Genomic DNA, 25,857 nt, shown 5'->3' with positions numbered 1-25,857 from the left:
GCAGGGTTCCACGCTGCAGCCTGTGGAAGAGACCACTGTGGAGCAGGTGGACCTGCACCAATGGAGGCTGCGGCCTGTGGAAGACCCCTGCCGGAGCAGATTCCAGGCCAGACCTGTAGCTTGTGGAGAGGAGACCATGCAGGAGGAGGTGACCTGGCAGGAGCTGCTGCCCGTGGGGGATCCAGGTTGGAGCAGTTTGCTCCTGAGGGGTGGACCCCATAGTACGGACCCATATCTGGAGCAGTTCTTGAAGAGCTGCTGCCTGTGGGAAGCCCACGCTGGATCAGTTCAGCAAGGACTGCATCCCGTGTGAGGGACCCCACAGCATAGGGATGAGAGTGACCAAGAAGGAGCAGCGGCGAAGCAGCGCTATAGACTGACCATAACCCCCATTCTCCTGTGCCACTCAGGGGGAAGAGGTGGAAGAGGGTGGATGGGGGGGGGGGGGGGGGAAAGGTGCTTCTGGTTTCTTTCCTTTGTTTCTCGCTTCTCTAGCTTGTTAGTAATAGGCAATAAATCTTACTATCTCCCTATGCTGAGTCTGTTTTGCCCATCACAATAATTACTGTGCGATCTCCTCGTCCTTATCTCAACCCTTGAGCCCTTTTCATTGTATTTTCTCCCCCTTCCTCCTTGAGGAGGGGGAGTGAGAGCACGGTTATGGTGGAGCTCGGCCGCCCACCCGAGTAAAACCACCACAAGGTGTTACATTAATTTAAAATTACCTTTTATTTTTCACAAGATTTTTCAACGTGCATTTTGGCACGGTAGACTTTGAGATAGTTTGCTTCAAGTTTCTTTAAATTACAAACAGTAGATACAGTAGGAATATTTTAAACGTATTTCTTTAAAATAAACGGCAAGTTAAGACCCTTAGGTTTAAAAGGGACTTCCACAATTTCATTTTCCTGATACAAAATTCAAGTAACTTTAAATACGAGTAGAAAATTGTCTTTATAAAAGATCCTGCTATTAAAATTTACCATCACTGCGAAAATAAACATCAAATTTCTAGCATCAATTGGGTTCAATTACACACTTAGAAAAATAACTATTTTAAGTGAAGGTCACTTGGTGAAGAAAAGTAAATTTTTAACAGGTTGAGTTCTTAAAACAAATGATAAAACCATTTTCCTTAGCTAAATTATTTAATTATTACTCCATCTCTGCATTTTTTTCCCCTAAAGATGCACATTTCAGTACTTTAAGAAAACAGGCTACTGAGATGTTTTCCCTTAAATATATATACCAGTCTCTGGAATTATTGCTTAACCCCAATAAATGCATATGACATTCACTTTGTTTTTAGGCTGTGCTTTTTAATTAGTTGGTACCAAATATACACTCTACACAATTTTAAATGTGTCACTTGAATAAAAAACACAAGTTTCAGATAATTTTGCATCTAGGATTTTTTTTTCCAGAACAGAAACAGATTCATTGTAAAATGCTTTTCCATTTTTCCTCCTCACCTACTCTTTAAGACAGCAAAATGGAAAAATAAACAGGACATGTTTACTTTGTGACTCAAGGCTCAGAGCAGATATTGAGAAATTTAAAAACTTTTTTTTTTTTGTTATTTAGCCCAAAGTAACCCTGCTGTCTAGGAACAGTAACTTAATTTCTTGTATCACCATCTTCCAGAAGAAAACTATAAATAAATGTTTAGGTAAAGAATCAAACACTGGTGTTGAAGAGGGCAAAATGAAATTACGGGTCAATAAACGATACTGCAATGTATCTTGTGCCATTCAAGATAGGAAGTCCTTCATGTAAATGAGTAAGTCTTCCCGGGTGCATGAAGCTCCATCCTTTCCTGGGTGACTCAATGGAGCAGTTGTACCTAAGAAATTTACATCCACCTCCCTGTAGCAAAAAAAAACAAAACCAACACCACACTTATTTATCATTACCTGTTCTATATGAATGAATAGGTTATTTATATTTATCCACAATTTAAAATATACTATTAATAGCCTATGATTAATAATAAGTTTGTTTTGTTTTTTTGTTTAAACTATCCATACTAAAAATATTGTTCAAATTACACCATCTTCAGAGCAACATGTAACAGGCAAGCTTTAGCAATAATTAAGACTTCCCCTTGCTTTACTTTAGCATTCCCTGGATACCAACTCATTCAAGCTGCACCTCTGAGAAACAGATTTTCAGTAACATTACTGCAGATGATAGAGAATAGCAAACCAATGTTCATAGGTCCTGTTCTAGAACTGCATCTCTATCCAGGACAGCATGTAAACACTGCTAATTAAATAAATCAATCTAGCTGTTGGTTTCAAACTGAAGCAATATTTTCTAAAGGAATAAATTTGAGAAATATACGTATGGGTGTTAAGTGCAAGTGCAAATGATACAGGACACAGCCTTATAATGGTTAAGTTTCTCTACCAGAGAAAGCTGGATGTTACTGTTACTGCCCTGTCTCCATTTCCTGAGGGCTGTTTTATTTGAATAAGTATCATAGCAAAAAATAATTTATCTCGGCGGGGGGGGGGGGGGGGGGGGGACACGCGCCGGGGGGAAGAAAGTAGTACAGTTGAAAATTTTGGTTTTGTGGCTGACCTAATGAATTTTTTAAAAAAGAAAAAACCGTAAAGAAAAGCCACTTAAGAGAACTTGGTAGTATTTAAAAAAAACTTGAAAAAACTGTATTTCACTACATTATGCATTTCAAAAGTGTTAAAAGTGAACATCTTAAAAGTGAACAGTTTTTATTAAACTCCTTTCCTCCACCATCTAAAGCCATTTTGACCAATTCAACTTTAGTGCATTAACAGGCATAGATCCCGCAACAGAGAAAAATTAGTTCTCATCAAAACCACCAAGAAATAAAATGTCTGCTTGTGTTGCACATCTTTTCCCCTTCAACACAGCTTTTCAGTGTGTCCATTTGGGCTCTACGTTGAAAACAATATTAGACGCTCCAAGAATGACATTTTTTAAATTCAGTAAGTTTGTTGCCAACTTACTTGAAAATCCTCTCCTACTTTGTTGAGTGCAATATTGATCGTGAATGTAGAGGAGTCGTGATGAGGTCTGAGTGACCGCTGTCTGTCAGGGCTGTATTTTACAACAAAATTCAATAAAGCATATCCCTGAAACAAAATATATATAGTCAGACTTCAACATGCAAACTTCCAAGTCACACATAAGGTGGTTTTTTGTTGCTGTTTTTGTTTCTCCATTTGAAGCTGAGTTAATAACACAATATTCATCTATAACTACTGCTACGTTGCTTGTAAGTGTGCCGATCAACCTAAACAGGATACACTCATTAAAATACTTAGAATTAGTAATTGCATTTAGAGATTATCTGCAATACTTTTAAACACATACCTTGGTATAATAGCCAGCAAATACTTTTAGTGTCACTGGTGCAATAAACTCTCTAATGAAATGCAGCCATTCATTATCCAGTCCGATTTGCTTCATATGAATATCATCGGTTGGGACATTTTCATAACCTCCAGAAATACGGCTGTCCTAATGAAAACACCATAAATAGTCTTGAAATATGGGCATGGAATGCTTCTGGCACTTCTACAAACATTCATGATTCTGCAGAATCACAAAACTGCAACAGAGCAGTGCTTTACTGGGCATATCTAAGCTTAGCATATAGTAATCTCACAGCTAACTGTTGTGAGAAAAATTGCTGAAGTATCAACGATCAAGAACAGGATTTTTTTTTAGAAGGTGAGTCAGTATTTGGATGTTCTGCCTGTAAATAAGAGTTTCACTAGGGAACTGGCTTTAATTATTGAGATGTAGATGCAAAAAGTTAGATCAGATCAGAGCACAGGCCCCAACTGTCATGATAATAAATATGTTAAAATAATTTTAAGAAAAAAGCATTTTTAAAAGACTTTCTAGAGGCTGCAACCTGCAGTAAAATCATGACTGCAACATATCTCCTTTGCAAGCATTTGCAAAATTGACAAACCTGTCTGCTTTTAGAACTTGGATTTAAGCAGTAGTTATGAATACTTTGAACCTGGTGCAAATTCAAACACAGTATCTCCTAACACCTGTGGGTAACCACTTAGGGGGGCAAGTCTGACAAATCAGGATTTATGAGGTGAATGAGTAAAACTTCTCTGAACAGTTATCAAAGATCAGCCCTAGATAACTGTTGGATAACTACTACAGCAGCTGCAGTACTATTAAAGTCTGAATTTGCTACTTCAAGGCTAATTGAGGAATGTCTCAAAAACTACTGAACAACAAGCTACATAGTAGACAAAACTAGGCATTTTTATACCATGCAGCAGATGTCTCAGGTCATTAGCATTTGTTGGAAAGTTTGTTTATTGCAGTACACTGTGACTTATTATAAATGTACTCTTAATGTTTATGTAGGCTGACACTTACTTGGTGTTTTCCGCCAGACCATTGTCCAAAATGTTCCATTTCTTCTACCAATTCATCACAGGCAGTGTCAGAAAATATGGGAAACCAAAAAACATCTGGACATGGCTATGAAAACACAAAATCTACATTCACCTCTTTTAGTGGAGTTAAGTTACAACAGTTACCTTTTATTTTCAGCTGTAAAACCAGCTCATGCCAACAACACTTTCACTTTTTTGGTCACTAAAGAATATCAGCCACTCTCTTCTGAGCCATAATTCAGATCTATTTAAATAATAAAGTTTTGTCTTTGTCCACAAGTGTATTTTCACAGAATGAAGCAAAAGCTATGAGTTACCTTGGAAGTTGTGACTCAGCTTTAACAGCTGCATCAGTGTACCCAAATATTCTGTGTCTTGGTTGGTCTAATAGCCTGAGTCTTCTACATAAGAACTATTAAGAAAAACCTGTTTCAAAATTAACATGATTTCAAATACAAAAACAATTTATCCCAGCTTTTTAATGAAGCCAAGTTTATTAAAACACTATGCCTAATTGTCACAAAAATAGTCATCCAACACTGGTAAACAATTATCTTAAAAGCACTGTGTCCAGACCAGTTACCTGAAAGCAAGCAGACAGACAGGAAGGAAAAAAACTTAGTATCCAGCAAAAGGCTTCATCTTGGGTTGATGGTTACCAGATCTTATAGAATCCATAGGGAAATGCAAACCCCAAGGAAAGCATCTGTAAGAGCTTGACTTTACTAGATACTAAAACCACAACAATCCCTTACAAAAATTTTATTAGGTCTTTTGCTAGTGGTACTAGCTCACTCAAACTACAATTTTATTTTGGAGAAGGCTCTACTTCTACAATTACATTATTCTGAACAATCTAACAAATTTTTTTGGACTTCTCTCATCTCAATTTTCACAGTGACAGAAGTTTAGTAGTGGTCCAAAACCTCAAACTGTTCAGCCACACACCAAAACAACATTTGCATGGAAACATCTACTATAATACCAACTTATTATCAGTCAATCCCAAAAATAAGACAAGTACTCTTTGTCTAACAATAGTTATACCCACCTGTTCTACTATATTATCCGTGAAGATCTTTGAATAGTTGGGATTTATGTAGGTTTCCTTCCAGTCCTGGAACGAATGATTTTAAAAGATTAAAAATTCGTCTGTTCTTTAAGTGATAGAAAAAAAAGAATCATTTGTGCTCTGTTCATGTGCTCTACTGAAAGCACAAACGATTTCTTATAATCACAGAAGAAATGAATTTCATCATGTCTAAATCATGAATCCACAGCCTACATCAGGGCCATATCTCCAACTCCTTACTGCAGTCATCAGCATCAACTTATTGACATTGTCATCAAATGGGTGGTAGAGAACACCATTAAATATACAACCAATATTTAGTGCACAATAAGCAAATGTTTTCTGCGTAGTCTTTAAGTCCCAAGTACTTTATAATACATTATCTTTATACTTAAAAAAAATGTTTAATCAATAATTAGATGCATACCACAGGATTTTCAAATATCTGCCAGAGGTCATTGTTATAGTGGGAGGTATTGTAATTGGCTGTGGAAATAAGTCTTCCAAATTCATGTCTGTTGGTGATGTACATGAAAACACCCTACACCAAAACAGAAAACGTCATTAGCAAAACCATCCATCTTAGCAAAATACTTGACTCTAATCAAAAACTCGATTTCTTGTTTACAAGCATTGGATTGAATATATCTTTCAAGCAAGTTAAACAAAGATATTCATAATGCAAAAACATACAGAAAGGAGAAAACAGAAAAGATTATTTTCCAGAAAACCTAAGCAGCCACACCAGAAGTATCTGTTCTCAAACTGAAGATATCCATACAAAAGAAATATCTAAGCTTTAGTTTCTAACTAAAAAACAAAAGAACAAGCTAACAAAGTCCTAATGGAAATCAGAACAAGAAACATTATTTCAGAGTATTCACTATATGATCCTTCTGGTGAATTGGCCTGAAATAAAAAAGGTATTGGCAAATACAGCACAAGAATACTCAGATCAGGGTGCAAAATAGCTGAGCACTTTCAAGTATTATCCCCTTAGTAAACATTGGAAAAATATGTACAAAATATGAAGTGTGGTAATACAGTTTTATTATTAAACTGTTAACAGAAGATATTAAAAACTCCCTTGATTAGCAATGGTAGCAGAAAATATTTTAAAAAAGAAATTGAGTATTCATTAAATTTACTGTTTTTCAGACTTAAATCTCATTTCAGAAGCATATGTGACCTAGATTTGCAATAAATGAAGGCATTCCCATTTGGATATTGTTATTTCTTGGATATTATTTCTGTGTTTTTGTCTGAAAAAGAGTTAAATTGTTAGAATGATAATGATTGTTAAATACGTGCCCTATTTTGGGCACCTATCAAATCATAAAATAGCTGCAAGCAGGGAGAATAAGGAGGGTCTGGCTCAAGAAAAACAGCTTAAAATGACACTGATTTCACAGCTACCCTGTGTTCATGGGGGGGGCCCTGGCTGACCTGGTAGGGATTTTAGCTTTATTCCTTCCTAGGCCTGCTGAATCAATTTGAGCTGCTAGAACACAGCTTCAGCATGCCATGACCCCAGGAGCACTGAGAAATCGTCCTGGGGAAATAACTAGCCTAAGTCATTTGGAGCTGGTCGTGAAGAACCTGTGCTGTTGCAAATTGGAACCTTACAAGACTGAAGAGAAAGCTGTAGTGATATTTTATGAAGAGTAAGTGGACAGAGGAAAGTGATCTTCCTTTGGTAGAATAGCACTGCATGTAATAAGAACTAACAAATAAAAAAAATAAATCAACACCTTTGGGGGTCTGAGCATATGGAATGTTTCCGAAGAAGGGGAGTCTTTTTCCCTTTGTAAAGTCTAAAATGAAGGAGAATCATCACATCAGTTTTCCGATACAGTTTCTTTCTCTTTGACCGAGTACTACTAGGTTTCCACAGTTACAATAGGGAAATAGCAGCCTTTGATCAAAAGCTGATATGCCTTTACAGACAACATGCATCTCCAAGCAAAGCTCAACGTACAAGTCAAAGCTGTTTCCACCAGCCCCTTCTTATCTGCTGCAATACAAAAACAAGCACGTACCAAACCATCTTACAGCACAGACTGGGAAAGAAGAAAAAGCAATTTTCTGATGAGCCAGTCAGATTAGTTGAACGAGCGCATGGGAAGTACAGGTCTGCAATAACTGATGCTGAGAAGGTTTGAATACAAGAGAATTGGATGGGGAGGTTCTGAGGAATCAGCACAAACAAAGGAAATCATGCCTTGTTATTAGGGGATAAAAAAATTAATACTTGCCAACTTTTCTTGTTCAATTCAGCAAAATTATTTTTCAATGCTATAGTGTCTGGAAATAGGTCTGGTTTAGCTCGTATTTGTTTCTGTGCTGAAACTAGTGTAAATATCAGTAGAAATGTGGATTTACATACTCATTTTTACAGTACAAGTTAAGTTTCTCTCTTTACTTACAGTTTAATGGAAGTAACAGATTTCTGATACAGTTTTAATCAAACCTTGAAAAATTGAGTAATTCACATCCTCTAAGAAGATTCCTACAATTTCACATATCGCTCAGTTTTTTTTATACCAACATTGTCCATTATTGGTTTAAAAATGTATTAACTTATAAAATTGCAGAATACTCCAACTTAGTCTTCTAGAAGTTTCACATTCTATCAGAATGTGCATAGTAAAGATCTATGTGCATTAATAAATTTGAAGTCATACACAGCAGAGAAGTTGAGCCTTCTTTCCTCCTGTTGAGGTTCCACCACCAAGGAAGGTCTTTTAACCTCAACAGGAAGTTTCAGTATGTTTAAATAAATCAAAACCACCACATAGCCAGTGCACTGCCACTGGAAAAACTTCCGATCTGTTCTTCTCAACAACTAAAAAAAGTACACCTAGAATGTTCTATGTCACAAAAATTGGCCAGTACTTTGAATTAGAAGTAAAAATTTTTAAAACCAAGATCAATTAAGTGAAGCAGTCAAGTGTAGCATGACATAAAGAAGCCTGTGTGCATTTAAAAGCAAGCTGCTGTAGATACACCTTACCATTTCCCTGGCGTTCCTACAGAAAGCCATATCAGGATCCAACTTATCACGTGTGAAGTAGTTCTTCTCTTTCATCTCTGACCTGAGGGTTTGTCCCTTAATCAAGTATATATTTGCCATATATGGAATATTCCATACTCCTCTGTAAAAAAAAAGCAAATAACTCATTTCATAATAATTCAGGAGTTGGACTCGATCCTCATGGGTCCCTTCCAACTTGGGATATTCTATGATTCTAATTTGTTGTCTATTCTACTAAATCAGCATCTCTGTATTTGCTGATAAGACAAAGCAAGTTTCAAGGCAATGAAGCTGAAACATTCCCAAGACATCTGAAAAATTACAGCTGGACATCAAGAAGTCACATCTCAAATGTGGGCGTAGGCAGTAATTCAATTTCTACAAAGTATTGTCATAAAAAATAAAAAAGGTCAAGTTCCCTGAAGAGAGTTTTAACTACACATGTACTTCATGTTTCCATATTTAAGGCAAACTCTTTTAAATTATAATATTATTCTACAATGGCGGATGGAAAAAGTAATTCTGAAACAGATTTTTAAATGAGTTGAAAAACTGTACTAAGGCTTCACACAGCTTGTCTGACCTCCTCACACAAACACCCACTGACCACAGCAGGCCATATATTTATGTGAGTTTGGCCAATATCAACAACAAAGCAGTGCTGCTATAATGCATGCTTTGCAGATTCCCTCCCTCCCAAGGCCAGGCCTCCCAGCACCACAAGCACATCTTTCAGTGCTATTGAGAACAAGCCAGTTCTGTTCAAGCAATCTGTTTCAGACCTTTTTGTTCTTCCAAGGGCAACGAAAAGACATTACCACATGGTAAAGTCACGCTTAGAAGACCTTACAGCACATTCATTTAGGGTAAGGACAAACCTAAAAGGCTACAGCAGAAAAATGTTTCTCAAGAGATCTGTAGGATATGCCTGACATAATATACAAGAAGAAACACCAGAACAAAGAAATTACAATAATTCAGTCCCTTGTTGATTAAGCATCTGCCTCAAAGAGATGAAGACATTTGATGAATGCAGAGCTCATTTTTGACTAAGATTCCTGGGATACAGTTGTTTTTTGCTATTTGTTTTGCTATTTTCCATATTATACTCTACCAGCGTAACCAGACACAATCAGACAGGTACTAGCAATGATTATATCCATGATGAATAACTCATCGTGTTTGCTTTTTTTTTTAATTTCAAGATGTGAACTTAGAAATTTTTCTTTCTTGTTTTTTTCCATGAAATAGAAAAAGCTGAACAATACAAATAACTTAAGGCCCTTCAGAAATAACACAGAAATAACACAGAAATAAGATTGTACAAAAATTTATATAAAAGTGTAAGAAAATGTTCCTAATAACCATACATGGGTGTCTTGACTTTAAAGATTAGCTTACAATTACTTACACTCTGTTCCCTTGGACAATATCAACATAATCTTCTGACCGAGCATAGTAGCCATCTGGGCTCAAAGCACCCCAGAAATTGGACCAAAGCTTCCCATGACGAGTTACAAGTGGAGCAATTATTTTTCTGCAAAGCGACATTGAATAAGAAAACATGAACTGTGATACATAAACGGTATGTCAAAATATACCAGCTTTTCTCACCTCAGAAAAGAGCATAGTTAAAACACCGGTGACTGTCAAACCTTATAGCAGCTATTCTGAGCTTGAGCTGGACAAAAAAAAGCATTCAGGCTCTCACATCCCAGAGACAAAATCAGTATACCAAACCCAACAATTCCTATAAACCAGAGGTGGCTTGAATTTCCGTAATCAAAAAAATACTACTTACAGCACAGTGACATAAAAAGCATCACAATGTCAGAGACAAGAAAAAACAATAAAAACAGTGAAACTTCAGGTACTGAAGTTATTCCAGGTTGAAAATTAGCTTACCCAAAATTTAACATTGCATCAAAATAGGGAAGTCCAAGTGACATACCTGAGATACCAGATTCATTACCAAGAAGCCAACACCACCAGCCTAACATGGGGAGTTTCAAATTGGCAGAAGTGCACAGACTGGGTACCATGGCCATAGTATACAGAAAAGCAGGGTCTCCCACAGGGCTGGGGCTCAGTGAGGCAGCACTGGCACCACCAGCAGGGATAGCAGTGCTACACACTGCATGGCAAAAAGCACTTCCACCAGGTGCAGCTGCCAAAAGCTGCTGCTGACTAAGTCACTGCTCAGTACAGCTTAAGAGATCATATTAAAACAAGGAGACACTGGTCATTACAGATGCTTCATCTGCAATAAAAAATTTCTACTATTTTATCACATTTATGATTTTAAAATAAAGTAATATTACTGCAATACCAATAGTAAGCTATTGGTTCATGGTTTGTGGGTTTCTTGTTTTGTTGGTATTTTTTTCGTTGTTGGTTTTTTAAGCATAATGCTTGAACAACTTTGAAATCGTTATTCCTTGAAATATTGATTGATTTCACAAAACCTGTTTACACCATACCATTCTCTCCAGATCACTTTTGAAGCATTTGAAATTCACATCAGGAATTGTTGCCTGACAGGAACAAAATGCTTTGTGAATTGTTGGCCTCCAAGCCATGGCAATCAAATAGCACAGGCAAACAAAGAGGATCTAATTTTGCAAGAACAGACAGGATCCTATTTTCACTGGAAGGGCCCCAGAGAATCCTTTCAAGTTGGAAGGCATTCTGTAAAATCCAGAGATATACTACACCTGTTCTGTTCTATCAGTAACTTTAAAGTCTTCGGGTTTGTCAATACAACATCTGCATCTATGCTGAAGTAATATTCACATGCTTTATCCTGGCGACAAAGGTCCCTAAAAAGACAAAAAGGAATGGTTAGCTTACTCATGTCCAGAAAAGGCGCACAAATGCCAGAAAAACACACACCACAAACAATTACCCTAGTTGTACATTGCATAAAAATTCCCTGTCATGTTATGCAGCAAAAGATAGATAAGTTTAGATCACAGTACTGTGATAAACTAAAAAAAAAAACTAAAAGCATGAATCAGATGTCTTATACTTCTCTTTTAATAAGAGTGATCTCAAGCCTTCACCAAGTCCTGTAAGAGCTACTATGCTCTGTACTAATAGGAAACAAAGAAATCAGGCCACTACAACAGACACCTGGATACCAATGCCAATGCTCAGTAGTGGATAGCTAAAATATGAAACGTAAGCTTCTCCAGGAAATAACTGCACATGGCTGTCACACTGTCATTAGGCAAAGGTGGTGCAGATGTGATCTGCTGATTTGAATAGTAATTGAATCTTTACAGAGAATGAAAGGCAAAAAGTAAAAAAGGAATATATGTAAAGACCTTTTCTTGGTCATTTTGTGACATACAACACCACCACAGTTGTTACAGTGAAGCATAAGACAAATGCATGGCTGCTGAACAGAATTTGGACAAAGGTGGTTTTTTGTCCCACACACTATTCCCATCAATTACGATTTTGATTTTATAAGAATAAATTATTTGCACAGATTTCCACATATTCAACAGAAAGCTTCCATCAAACAGAAAATGAAACATTCTACCATAAATATAAGTCTAAGACACAGACTACATATCTATGTTTTTGGCAGAAATACAATTGCTAGGCAAAGATTCGTTAAAGTGAATTGAGCCTCCCTCCACCAACAGAGTAGTAGGAGATTACAGTAAATCAAAGGTACTTTTCAAGAAATTGAAACAATTCCTCAAGTCATACTAGAGCAGCAGCTTTCTGTCATGCAAATGGTATTATTGATTTTGTCTATTCTCCCCACTATTATTTACAGACTTGCATCAACTCCATCATAATAGCTTGAAGTGTTAAAATTATTTTACTTTCATGCTTTGAATTGTCTACAAACGAGGTTTTGGTTCAAGTTCAATTTGACTTGATTGTTTCTGACTGGTTTTTTGCAAAGGAAGAGTTCTCTGCCACTTCAGGAGAAGACAAACATCAGACGTGACAGGTTATATACAAGTCACGGTGATCACTGGCATGGCTCCCTGCTTATATCTCCTCCATTCCCTTCCACTACCTAACATAGCACTTGGATCAGCATTTAGGACATCCCTTGTAAGGATTATTTGTCAACACAACTGGGATCTCTTATCAAACTTTCCTATGCACAAAGGATTTCAGATGTGTGACTTCATTGAAGTCAAAGAACGTAGGGCGTTATCTGTCCATAAATTTAAGCAATCTTTCCTCTTCAACCACTAAAGATGTGATAATGACTCAAACCAAATTTTTAAAGTACCAAAGTGACAGAAATAGCATTCCCACTACTGCAGAAGTCACAGTGTTTGGACACAAACCCACTGTTTAAATCTTTGGTCAGTCTCCATTTTTGTCTTAACATCTCCTTCACTGACAGTTTTCTGTCTTATGAATACACTCTTATATGACTGCAATTCCTTAATCAGCACTTTCTCACATAATTGCTCCAACTTAAAGTGGCAGGTTTATTTCTGCCATAACACAGCCCAGCAATTAAGTCTTTATAGCATTTTCCATTACTAGCCTACTCCATTCAAAGCTTTACAACTACCGAATGCAATTCACCTGTAGCTTTATCATTAGCATAACTACAATTGTTAGTAGTAACCTTTTATATTGCATTTGACATTAGTTAAATTCGTTCCAAAAATATTCAAGTATCTTTATCCCCACTCTACTAATGAGAAAGCTAAACCTGACAGTGACAGACTGTGTCAGTCCAGGCTTCCAGCCAGCACTGACCAGTACCTCCCCATAAGGAGCAAAATCCTCTGCCATTAACAAAGATACGAATGGAATTCATGTTTTTAATTATGAACAATGTGAAGAAACAAACAGAAGAGATTTGTACGTAGTCATAGGCAAACACAGCTGGAAAACTGTTTACATTATTTTAGAATTTACGGTCCCTTAGCTTTTACCCTTTCTTAATTAGCCAGAATTCCATTAAACCTGGTTCAATGTGTTTAGTGTTGACAAATCTTCTGTTCATCATTCACATATTAATCCAAAACAAAATACTAAATTAAAAGTTTCAGTTTAAGTTGTACTTGGACATTTAATAATACATTGAGAAGTCTTTAAAAGATTTACTGCCTTAGTCTGGAATTTTAGCTGTAGTACAAGTCACTAATATTAAGAAAGCTCTAACTTCAACCTTTATAAACAAGAATATTAAGTACATTTTATCTTTATATTTATGATATATATGTATTTATATGTGTATATACACACAGACTAAAAGAGGCCAAAAATGAAGGCTGCTATTGTGACCTTTTTTCCTCTTATTTCCTTCTATACAACACTGAAGACTGGATCACCAAATGGCAAATGTACTAAATGATAATTATCCCTGCATTTCTAGGTACTAATCAAATGTAAAATACAAGTTTTGTCTTTGCATTTTAAGGTCACTAACAAAAGCCTCCATTAAAACACTTCCAGTTTCAGGTATACAGAAAAAAATTGTAAAGATTTGTCAAAATGAATACCACAAGCCTATTCATAGCAAATTCATGCATCTTTTCTTTAGGATTTCAATGTTTGCAAGTAGCTTCTCTGAGGGAATTTAAGTAATCTTGGATATTGTGGTGCTTTAAAGTATGACATTCTTATGATGTACACTAACCTTTACAGATACAGAAATCCCAGATTACATTTGAAACTATTTAGTATGTGCATTCAGGCCACAGCAAGGAACAAGTGGAAAGTGCTTTCTAGCAATACTCTTATGTATAGTAATATACTTAATTGGCTTAAACCTTTGATGCACTTAAATAGCTAAAATCTTTAATGTACTTTCTTTACACTTTGCTTATAAACAAAGACCAAATGTTGAAAAGAAAGCTTGATTTTTGTACAAAACTTAGTTATTTCAGTGTAGCTATTTAGTACATGTAGCACTTTTAGTAGATGTCCTGGTTTCAGGTAGGACAGAGTTAATTTTCCTCCTAGTAGCTGGCAGGGTGCTATGTTTTGGATTAGAATGAGAAGAGCGCTGATAACATGCTGATGTTTTAATTGTTGTAGAGCAGTGCTTACACCAAGCCAAGGACTTTTCAGCCTCTCTCTGTCCTGCTAGCGAGCAGGCTAGGGATGCAGCAGGAGCTGGGAGGGGACAGACCCAGGACAGCTGACCCAAACTGGCCAAAGGGGTATTCCATACCATCTGACGTCATGCTGAACAATATATAGGGGTGGCTAGCCGGGGTGGAGGGGGGGGCCGGCTGCTCGGGGATAGGCTGGGCATCGGTCAATGGGTAGTGAGCAATTGCATTGTGCATCACTTATTTCATACACATTATTACTATTAATACTATTAGTATTATTATTAATTTCCCTGTCTTAATAAACTGTCTTTATGTCAACTCACAGACTTCACTTTCCCGTTTCTCTCCCCCATCCCGGAGAGGGAGGGGGGAGGGTGAGCGAACGGCTGTGTGGTGTTTGGCTGCCAGCCGGGCTAAACCACAACAGTAGAACACCAAGATACTTTATTGGAAGTACAAAGTAAAGCTCAGCAGATTAGTTTACAGCATTTTGCACTCGGAACTATGACTACTGACAAACAATGAGCCCATCTAGCAACACTGACCTCATCTAAGAAGGATCAGGGTCACGGCTCTTCTGCTCATGAAGCTTTCCCCTGAGATCTTCTAATTGGTTACTTATTAATATGGGAACATACTATCTACTCAATTGCATTAGCACTGAGTCATTTACATTTTGTTTAGATATAGTTTGAGTTCACAATTTATCATTTTCATATTCCTCACAGTTTGGAAGAATGATTCCAAATGTGGACTGCGGACTATGAGCCAAAGAGAGTACTCAGGCCATCCGATGGACCCCTGTAAGAAAAGGGGCCTGTAATGCTCATTGACAGACTTGGCATCATTGCTGCCATTTAGCATGGCGTTTCGCATCTCTCAGTATCTCAGCCATAGCCATTGCTTCTCCCAAAGAAGCTCCTATCACCCATTACTGAAGATGAATAAATGTAGCCCCAGAATAGATAGAGCACTAACATTTAGTTTAGCATCTCAGACTTGGGTAACATCACCACAGTTACTGCGACTGGAAACTACTAAAGCAGATATGGGCAGGAAGTTGTTTTTCCTTTGCAACACTGAAAGTTCAAAACACTGAGCCTGAAACCCAAAACCGACAAAGCATTCAGAAGCAGCAGCTCTGGAAAATCCAAGTCTGACACTTGACATCCAAGACACACAGATTTAATCCCTGTTCTTCCTTTAACCACAGCCTTTTTTATCTGCCTTATGGGCAGTGCTAAAAGAAGTTTGCCTGTGTCCAATCCATCAGTTACCAACACTAAATGGGAGCCCTGAAACCTTGATGTAATATCCTGACTTTCAAGAAGCAAATAGATGACAAAATGCAGCTCAAAAATCTAACAGTGAGGTCATTGAACAGCCCAACTAGTTCCAGTCTTTTTCCCAAAACTTTTGAAATCTTTCAGTATAAACTTCCATTAAAACATTCATATTCCCACTAAAAGCAGAGGTAAATCACATTTTCAAGGAATTCAGAAAAAAATTATTTCTATTGCTAATCATTTTCACACAAAAAAATCAAAAATAAAGAATCCCAATGTAAGTACTGGGGGGAAAGTTTAGAGAAAATAAACTTTTTACAAATAAAAATTCAGAGAAGTGAATGAGAAATTCATCTCTCTCTACTTCCTATTATTGCTTGTAAGTATCTCATACTGTTATTTTCCATTTTGTCGTAAATTCTTTAAAGATGGTTGGAATCTTAACTCCAAATAAGGCAAAACCACAATGATGAACCCAAGTGAAAATTTTCTTTAAAGAAGGAAAAAACTGTAAGAACTTGTAAACATAGGTTAAAAAAGGACAAGAAAGATGTGCTTTGAAGGGATATACATGGAGAGAGAAACTACACAGGAAACGTGCAGCTAAGATTTCCTTCTTTTTATTCTACTTTACCTCCTCTCCCCATTTCTGCCTGTTGTAGTATAAGGAAAGTTGTGCACTCCTGTTGCCAATGTTGCTGAATTGTCAAAACAAGTCTTTGCTGACTACATGATTTTGGGTATTTTCCAACACCTATCCAACTACACCCCAAGGTCAGGAGAGGGTTTTTCCATATCAGTAGGCAGCAAGAAAGTAAATGCCTTTTTATAATTTATTACGTGAATGAGAAAAGTAGGCAGAAGTTTGCTGCATGGTTATGGGTGAAATTAAAAAGTTATTTGCTCACATTTATATTGACATAAGAGTCTCATTCATTGAGAACCTCACGATTTATCACCAGTTTTTACTGAGCCAAAAAGTGGAAAAATGAAGTAAGAAAATTGACCAAGTGAATTATATACTCAGAAGTATTCTCCTGGAAACAAACTGGGTCTTCAATTGAAGTTCTTTTCTTTTGTTTATTTTAACTCCAGGCAATGAATATAAACTGAAGACTGTTTTGCTGCTTCAGATAAACAGTTTTTGTGGGAAACGTGCAAGTAAGGAGGCCAAATTCATTCTAAATCTACTATATATTAATAGAGAAAATTTAAAACTGCTAAATTGGAAAAAAGAGTCAGATGGAACAAAAATATCAATCGTGGATAGATGCAGGAGAGAGAAATACATCAATGTCTGCAAATCAAACCCTTAAAATTTGAAGAATCTCTTATCAAGTTATTCCCACCACAATATTATTGAGGTTAGGTTGGAAGCTAGCTGGAGGGTTGAAAGCAAATAAATTGATTTTTTTTTTAAAAGCAACTGCCTTTCCCACAAAAATCCCATACTTCTGAGTAAAATTAAGATGTAGTTGACCCCAGAGAAGTTGATAAGAAGGCTAACCAAGCAAACTAGGAATGCAAAGGAAGAAGCAGATGACCTGAAACTGACCTATCCCAGCCAAAATGAAAGGAGCCATCAAATTATATCTATGTTATTCAAATGAAAAATCCTACTACTAATGTTCATGCTTTATAAACACGTGAATGGCTGCTTCCACAGCCACGGACATTTGTAATATTTCCTAGAAAAGCTATGGGAGAGGCTAGGAGCTCAGCCAAATATCAATTTCTCAGTGGCTTGAGGACAGCAAAATCCCATTCAAACAAATTTCCAATAGCATTACGAAGACTAGTCCTTTCATTTTTTCAGCTGATACTGTGAACAGCCTATGCGGTACTCTTAACCTCTGAATATAACAGAAAGGGGCCTCAGATTTATTTCTCTGCTCTTCTCATTCATTGAAGACTGGGAGGAGATATGAATGCAAGAATTATGAGAATAAAGCCTGCCCAAGTACCACAGCAAGGTCTCAGTGGGATCCTGATCTGTAAGACACTATAACCTGATGAATGGACCTACAGGGAAAACCACGAGCAACTCTAGCAGTGGCCAGTGCTGCAGCCACTAAGAGACCCAGTGGCATGCAGGTCTGACACAGGACACATCCCAGGGTCAGATTCAGGCCCCACAAGTGCCAGGTTTAAGCCTAGAGTCAGATTCCCTAGCAGGAGGGGGGAGGACATAAGACAGTCAGTTGCAAGTTCTCTTTTTCTGAAAGCAGAAACTTGTACTAGAGCACTTCTAGAAGATCCCCATCTCTTTGATCCATAGGAAGAAATATAATTGTCACCTGTATACCCAGGTCCAGCTCTAACCATATTTTTACTTAAAGGTGTGGACTAAGCCAACAAAACATCTGAAATTAAATGCATATCAAGTGCAAGGTGTAATTCTGTTGTGTAGAATCACTGACAACTCAGCTTGAAAGTGTTTTGGATAAAAATGAAAACATACATTTTTTGAAAATGCAATAATTAGAATTTCTACTTACATTTGCAACTACTACATAGTTACTGCTACATGTACTTTTCTGCACAAAAAGATTATTAAAGTTCATTGTATCGCATCATCTCTTTCATTTGAGAATGAAAGATTGAAAGCTTTTTTAAGTATTTAAACCTTAAGAGTTCAAGCTGGTGACAGATATTTAAATATATAGTTTGTGCTGAGTATAATGTAAAAATAAACTGGCATCTGTTATTTCTTCAGTCTACTATTGTCTGTGCCTTCATCAAAAGATGACAGACTATTGAAGTAGAACAGTCCAAACCAGAAAGATGTTTTCCACAAATGACCAACAGCTTTTATATTAAGCAGACACCATAAAATACTCAACAGTTCATATTTTATATCTAGGGTTTGTTCTACCACAAAAACTCTCATTTCTACACTTTAAGATGTCAAATTGTTAGTATTTAAGATGCAAAGTAACATACATTAAAGATGAAAAAGGTTAGTGTGTGCATAACTATAAAGGATTTATAAATTAGAAATTACATTCCCATGTTCCGGGCTTCTGCTTGACTCAGATTTTCTTCAGGTCCAACAATTTTTATATTTCTGATAATGTTCTTGGCTTTTTCCCAGAATTTCTTGATGTGCTTTTCATGGTAAACCTCCTGTAATCATGTTAACATTTTTGTAATGAATGAAAAGTACAAATTGCTGTGAAATCATAAACAGAGTGTCCAAGAACAAATTGTATTCTATCCTGAACAAACAGATGGAAAACAGTATTTGAAAATATTCCAATATAGCTATAATTAAAAATCAAGCTCTTCTGTCCAAAGTTTTAGCAAGAGAACCCAGCACATCAGCTATATAAATCAAAGCTGTACATCCAGACCAACAATGCAATTCACGAACTGTTCATGCAGTATTTTATCATAATACTTTAACCCCCATCCTACAACTTCATAGGCACAGAGGAGTTTTTAAAGCACTCCAGAAGGGCTTCAGAGAGAGGGAGCCTGTGCCCAGCCAGCGGAGGATGGCTCTTTGGTGCCCCAGCTCCTGCCCATGACCATCCCCACTCTGCCATCCCCAGGGAGAGAGCACCCAGCAGGAAGGAAGCATTCAGTGCTACCAGGGTGGCTGGGGATGAAGCCACACTCAGCAGTGCTCACAATAAGGAAGTTTGGAATATCGCAAGCTTTTCATTCATACCGCAACATCTAAAAATGACATTTTGCAGAATAGTAACATACTTACATTATTGTGAATAAAGATACTGAGGGCCTCCTTTGGGTAGTCCAGTGTCAACAGTCTGTCTAAAAATTTAGGTAGGAAAGGAGTGGGTTGTTCTATGAAAACACCAATTTTTACTCTTGGATACTCCTAAAAAAAAATATTTTGACACAACCAATAAGACTTGCCTCCTTTCTAAGGTTATTTTTATTAAAAAGAAACTAATATCATGCTGGAGTAAATTAGGCCACACATCTTCCCAACAATCAAAACCTACCAGCTCAGAGGTGTTATTGCCCATATTTATGTCCATTATTTGACAGAACAAAGATAATGTATTTAAAATTGCTGGAAAACTTCAAATTCCAACAACAGAAAACGGAAGTAGAGAGTGTAAAAAGATTTACAAAGCATTTACTTACAAAAATATTAAAACAGCAATAAGTGCGTAATGAAATACACCCAGAACTGCAAAGTGTATATGTTTTTTAGAGCTAACAAATATATATTAAACTTACAAGAAAACACAGGGAACTATTTTTTAAAGTAGTAGTTAAAGAATAAATACCACAACAACATTTTACTCATCTGTATCTTCATCCAAAGACTGCAAAACACTTGCACACACTTTTTTTTTTTTTTACATGCACTATACCCACCACCCCCCGGCCATCATAAATGAGTTCCATGTTACTTCCCTGCTGATTTTGCCAACACCTGTGATAAACTAACCAGAGCAACTCCCCTTACACCAAAGGATACTGGAGTTTTCTCCACCATATCTCGTATGAATTCATATCTTTTAAACTCCTGGTTCGTATGTGTTCAGTATAGAGATCATTACCTACAAAACTACACTCGTGTATTCTTAAAAATATATTACATTCTTCGAAACAAAGAAATTTAACCTTGAAAGGCCTTTACTCATGCAGAAATGCACTGATTCAAAGCTTCTTTGCACCTCTAAAGTAGACAGTCAGTCAATATTAACACCTGAACAACTACCAGAGAGAAAGCTTATATGCGTATAAGACTGCAAGTTAGTTTTCCTTGAGCAAGTCCACACCCAGTTGAGAAGTGTCTGGATAAACAATCAGCACATGTTGAGGCTTCAGTGTCACTGCCTACATCGGAAATCCAGAACACACTGGCAAGTGCACCAGCTAGGAAACATTAAAACACCAGCTTTTATCCTGACTGCTTCCTATTTACGACTTCATTTGCAAACCCAACACGCACTCATCCAGTATGCACTCATGCAGACAACCTAATAACTTCTGAACAGCTGGTGAAGACATGGACTCTGACATGTCCCAAAAGAAGCGATTGTGGTATTTGCTGGAAACCACCCCATTGTAACCTGGGTCAGAGTAACCAATACTGGTGATTGCAAGCAATGAGGGGAGCAGCCTTGCCGTGAGGCTTACTGAGCTGAACAAATATGTGCTACCAATAATAGAACTGCTACAATAATTTCTTCTGCATATTTTTCTAATTCTAAACCATTGCCCTCTTTTTTTTTTTTTTTAAGAGGAGGAAGCAGGTTCAGGCTGGATCTGCAAAGGTTATAGGGACAAGCAGGAATCACTAATACTCCTGCAACATACTGAAGCATGAACTACTTGGCTCCAATGTCTACACCAAAAAACTCAGGAGCATGATGAAAACTAAGTAGTGCATAAAAGACCGTAGATCCCTGCAAACTGTTTTCCCATTATATCTCCTCAAAGCAGAGTTCATTGATCTAGGCCCTGGCTCACCATGCTTACAAGATTCAGACTACACAGCGAGGTCAGAAAGAACAATTTTAATACCCAGAGCTTTCAGCAAATCAGGTCTGAAGTTTTGGTTCTTCCCAGTTATGCCCCAGCAAAAAACACTTCACAAGCACCCAGTCTACACTGGTGGATGCTATATTTTCTCTGATGGATTTTCTCATTTTTATGAAGGTCATATGTTCACCTTTTAAAGTTCACTTCTTCCACTAGCAGTAGGTGAGCTTATGATGATTTTTGGAAGAAGTGCAGGACAGTGTTCTGCACAATCAGAAGACAGAGTCCAGGAGCCCTTTTCACAGGAGGTGCCAATGAAGCAGGAGGCAGCAACAACATTATCCTTGCTGCTCACACCAGCAAGTCTCCACATCAGTAACAAATGTCAGGATTTAAGAAGTAGCTCTAGGGACATTAAGTTTGTTATTCAATTTAATTTAGGTTACTAAAATTATATCCTACTAAGTAAGGCATCTACTCCAACTGCCTCCGGGTGCATCTTAGGCTCTTCTGCTCGCCTAGTGCAGACTGACCTGCAGAACCCACAGTGATGCTTCCACCCACCTCTGCCTCACATACATCACCCCAACCTTCACAGAGGGAAGGATATCCTCGTGGCCATGATGGAAAGCAGTATTGTTTCAGCTACTTGTTCTATACCAGAGTGCATCTGTTTTGTACTACTTCAGTCAAGGTCTGTAGGTAAGGCCCAGCCCAAAATGGAACAGCAACAGTCAATCAAGTCAAGAACCCATGCCAGAATTCATCTGAAGAAACTCAAAGCCCATAACATAGTTGGTATCAACAAATGCGATCCTGTACTTCCTTGTACAGAGAACCAAGTAAGTTCTCAGGAGATGAGTGCATCAATGCAGAAAGTCAAACAAAACCATATGGGAACGGCAATTACAGACCCAGAGCTGCTATTGCTTTTTTCTCTGAAGATTTCTTGTTAAGTAGCAACTAGCCAGGCCAGAACAGAAAGTGAGTTCTGAAAATGAAATATTGCTTGTAGTCAGAAAAGCCAGAAGTAAACACTTCCACAGAGACCAAGGAAGAGTCTCGCTATTTCTGCTGGCAGAGCAAGTGAGGTATGATGTCCAAAGAATGAGTTACAGTAAGGAAGACACATTCCAAGTAGATGTACTTGAACTATACAAAGCTATCCAGTAAATCATTGCAAGTTACTGCCCATTACTGGCTTTAAGGTAAACTACTTCCCAGCCATGTTTGAATTGCCAGCACTGTCAGATAGAACTGAGATAATCTCTTTTCCTGAGAAAAACACTTTAAATTAGAGCTGAAAGTGCAAACAATTTCAACAGAAATCAGTAGAATACTGTATTTTCAAGTCAAAATTATATATGTGTGCGAAAAGAATCTGAAAGTGATTACAATTTCAGCAGTAACTTTTTGAATTTATATCCTATTCCATAAGCTTCTTATTGTCCAGAAATTTTCACTTTGTACTTTCAGGGCCAAACCAGCCACCACTTCTTTAATGCTATCCTCAATCTTCACAGCACTCTAAACACTTCTTCACATCTTCACTGTAGACAAGAAATGAAACTGCTTTAAGAATAATCTGAACATTCTTTTAAGTACAAGCCTTACATTTCCACACTGTAGATCTTAATATTTACTCTACCTAAAGTTTGCACAATTTTCAGTTTGTACTAAGTAAAGACATTATAGGTGTCATACTTGGAGCCAAAGAGTTAAGTTCCCAAATATCAGATACATGCACATATGTATTTAGGTGGGTTTGTCCTATGAGAATTTCTGAGACTTCACTAGTATCTGTTTTCATTTACATGAGATTTATTTCACATATATTGATATACAGATATTTGTATCATCCTTTACAAGGCAAAGAAATTGATTATTTCTCTATATCTCTCAGAAAACAGCAACTGCAAGCATGTAGCAGCTAACTGTTAATCACCGTTTGTAACAAATTATTAAACTGATGCATATTCTAGTGTTTTGGTGTTGTTTTTGTGAAGGTCTTTATTTAAAAATCTGAAAGATATAAAGAGCTTCCATACCTCCCAAAAATTCAAGTTATTCACTTGAATCTTGCACGATTCAGAAATGATTCATTCATCCTCAATGAACAGAAGTAAGGATCTGGAGAGCTTTTGGGGGAAGGGACTAGATTCAGTAATATTTGGGAAACCTATGTTAAAATGCACGCATGAAAATATTTCTAAAAGTATTGATATTTCCAGTAAATTAAAATTCCTTCCTTATAGTTTCATATATCAGACAAAATATCCTCAGGTGTCTAGAAAACATAATACTGCATACTGAAGACATTTTGCTTCAGAAATCACTACACACCTTTCAAAATAGTGTTGCTCCAGTGAAAGTATTCTTACCTTTACTGTTGACAGGTCTAGTAAGTCTAAGTCACAAATACTGCATCCAGTTTCCCGTGTCCAAGCATTGGGGATATAGTTTCCCAAGTAATTCAAGTGAATCTGGTAAACAAGTGACCAATTCAGGTTACTGAGATGTGCATGTCATCAGTGAGTTGTACCTTTTACAGAATTCAGGCTTAATCATTTAATCCCATATACCTAATGGCAATAGACTGTCTTTTTTTTTTTTAATCTAAAAATCAAACCAACATCCAAAAATACCCAGTAAAAATTTACTTTTTTATTTATAAACCAGAAATTATACTACTCTCCTAATACCTACATTTATGGTTTCAATTAAACAAAAAATTGTTTCAAGAGTGCTTGTATGATGTACAAGAAACACACTATAGATCACCTAGCTCTCAAAAGCTGCTGTGCATGATTTCAAACCAAAAAGATTATTATAGTTAATTCTTTTCCCATATATCAGAATCAACCCTTAACACAAAGCACACAGACTGGCTATATGAAAAGCACATAGACAACGTAGGTGTATTTCCTGATGATATATGTTGGCAGACTATGCGAAGACTCAGAAGCCAGCCAGTGGAATATGTTTTAAAGCAGCATCTACCTTCTTAACACATTTTGAATTGGCAACGAACAAACTGTACTTTTTCTGTTGATGGACTGCCTGGGCTGCCCTGTCCTCCTAGATTCAACAACAAACTTGTGCAGAGCTTCACACTTCTCTACTACAATTTGCAATGGATCTCTTATACTACAGACAGTATACCTGAGGAAAGGCTGCTTGTCTACTGCCTTTATCAAAACTGGAAGGATAGAATATCATTTTGCATAGACAACACAGTCCAGACCAATATTCAGCCTGCATTTTATCACACTTCGGAAGGTTTGTTTGTGTATATTGAAAGCCATTCTTGACAGATTATAGATAGAATTGTTTCAGAGATGTACAATAAAGTCTAGAAAAACTTTGGCAAAAAATAGTAGATGTCACATAATTTGGTATCTATTTAAAAGAAGCATCTTCGACCAATGCAATTTGTTAATCTGCAAATCAGATTACTTACAAGAGAGAAAGTTCTTATAAACACAACTTTTACTTTTTGGAGTTGATTCTGGGAATTTAGTGCTAGTTTATTTACTAACTAGTGAAAACTTTTTCCAATCCCATTTTATTATTGTCTTTTAATACTATTCTGCGCTTAAAACAGAAGAATCTAATCACAGATTGAGAAAGTGGTATTTAATAAAATTTTCTTTTGTTTTTAAAATGACAATTACATGTAGAGATTGAGTTTTGTTTAATGTAGCATACTTTGTGGATTAGCGTAAGGAGTTTCGGCCTAAGCTGTTTGCCCCACTGAAAAATATAGCATCTTTCTTTTCACCGGCAACATGAAAACCCCCACAAAGCCAATGATGATAACCAAACTGAGGTTCTAATTGAGGCAAAATAGCTGAAGCTATATAGAAGAATCGGGTCATATATTTCACCACTACTGAGTAATTAATTATAGGCCAAACAAATAATGACATTAGTAAATTCACTAATTCATTATACGAAATACCACAGACAAAAAAACATTTGTTGGGATACTAATATGAGTTTCAAAACCTTTCATTCTCTTTAGAGGTATTTTTCTGAAAATAATGAGTTACATTAAAGAATGTGCATTCAGAAGAACTTAGGAAGTTATGGTGCCCAACCCTTCTAATAGGCTATGTAGGCTATTAGAGATAATAACCATGCGATTAAAAAATGCAGCTGCCATACAACCAAGATGTAGCCATTTCTCCCAAAAGAACTATGCCCGGTCCTTTGGACCATCAAATCCTTACAAATGGAGAGAAAACATCAAATCAGATATTTCATATGGCAGAAACATGGTCCTGAAACTAGTGAGTCATTGTTACATTGAAGATAGTGATCAGTATCACTGAAGATGCAACAAATGTGAGCTGTATGTATGCACCTATATGCAGTATATTTTTAATATATGTGTGTATACACATGCTCACGTAAGCACGTCTGTGGTAGGATCAGACAATTGCTGTTTTGTACCCCAGTCTGCAGCTCTTGCTTAGACTTTTCTTCCCTTGAAAACTTACTCTTCTGATTACCATTTAATAAACAGATAGAAATT

General features: G+C 36.9%; 1 protein-coding gene across 2 annotated transcripts in view; it reads right to left on the bottom strand.

Annotated features, from left to right (window-relative positions):
* Nucleotides 1-714: 714 nt before the first annotated feature.
* Nucleotides 715-25,857, bottom strand: part of PLOD2 (procollagen-lysine,2-oxoglutarate 5-dioxygenase 2) — a 50,689-nt gene continuing 25,546 nt past the window's right edge. The window contains exons 8-20 of one of the 2 annotated variants that reach the window (XM_040566920.1): nucleotides 23,702-23,803; nucleotides 19,573-19,698; nucleotides 18,859-18,980; nucleotides 11,233-11,337; nucleotides 9,930-10,055; nucleotides 8,498-8,639; nucleotides 7,236-7,298; nucleotides 5,912-6,025; nucleotides 5,464-5,529; nucleotides 4,393-4,497; nucleotides 3,358-3,504; nucleotides 2,991-3,116; nucleotides 715-1,866 (exon numbers count right to left, since the gene is read on the bottom strand). In XM_040566920.1, coding sequence (XP_040422854.1) covers nucleotides 1,711-1,866; nucleotides 2,991-3,116; nucleotides 3,358-3,504; nucleotides 4,393-4,497; nucleotides 5,464-5,529; nucleotides 5,912-6,025; nucleotides 7,236-7,298; nucleotides 8,498-8,639; nucleotides 9,930-10,055; nucleotides 11,233-11,337; nucleotides 18,859-18,980; nucleotides 19,573-19,698; nucleotides 23,702-23,803 — 1,500 coding nt within the window. In that variant the 3' untranslated portion in view covers nucleotides 715-1,710. The remainder of the gene's footprint in view (nucleotides 1,867-2,990; nucleotides 3,117-3,357; nucleotides 3,505-4,392; nucleotides 4,498-5,463; nucleotides 5,530-5,911; nucleotides 6,026-7,235; nucleotides 7,299-8,497; nucleotides 8,640-9,929; nucleotides 10,056-11,232; nucleotides 11,338-18,858; nucleotides 18,981-19,572; nucleotides 19,699-23,701; nucleotides 23,804-25,857) is intronic. The other variant, XM_040566921.1, reaches the window with a different exon arrangement.

The sequence above is a fragment of the Cygnus olor genome, chromosome 9 (assembly GCF_009769625.2).
Source record: "Cygnus olor isolate bCygOlo1 chromosome 9, bCygOlo1.pri.v2, whole genome shotgun sequence".
Lineage (NCBI taxonomy): Eukaryota > Metazoa > Chordata > Aves > Anseriformes > Anatidae > Cygnus > Cygnus olor.
Note: the sequence above shows the minus strand (reverse complement) of the source record. Positions and strands in the feature narration are given on the sequence as shown.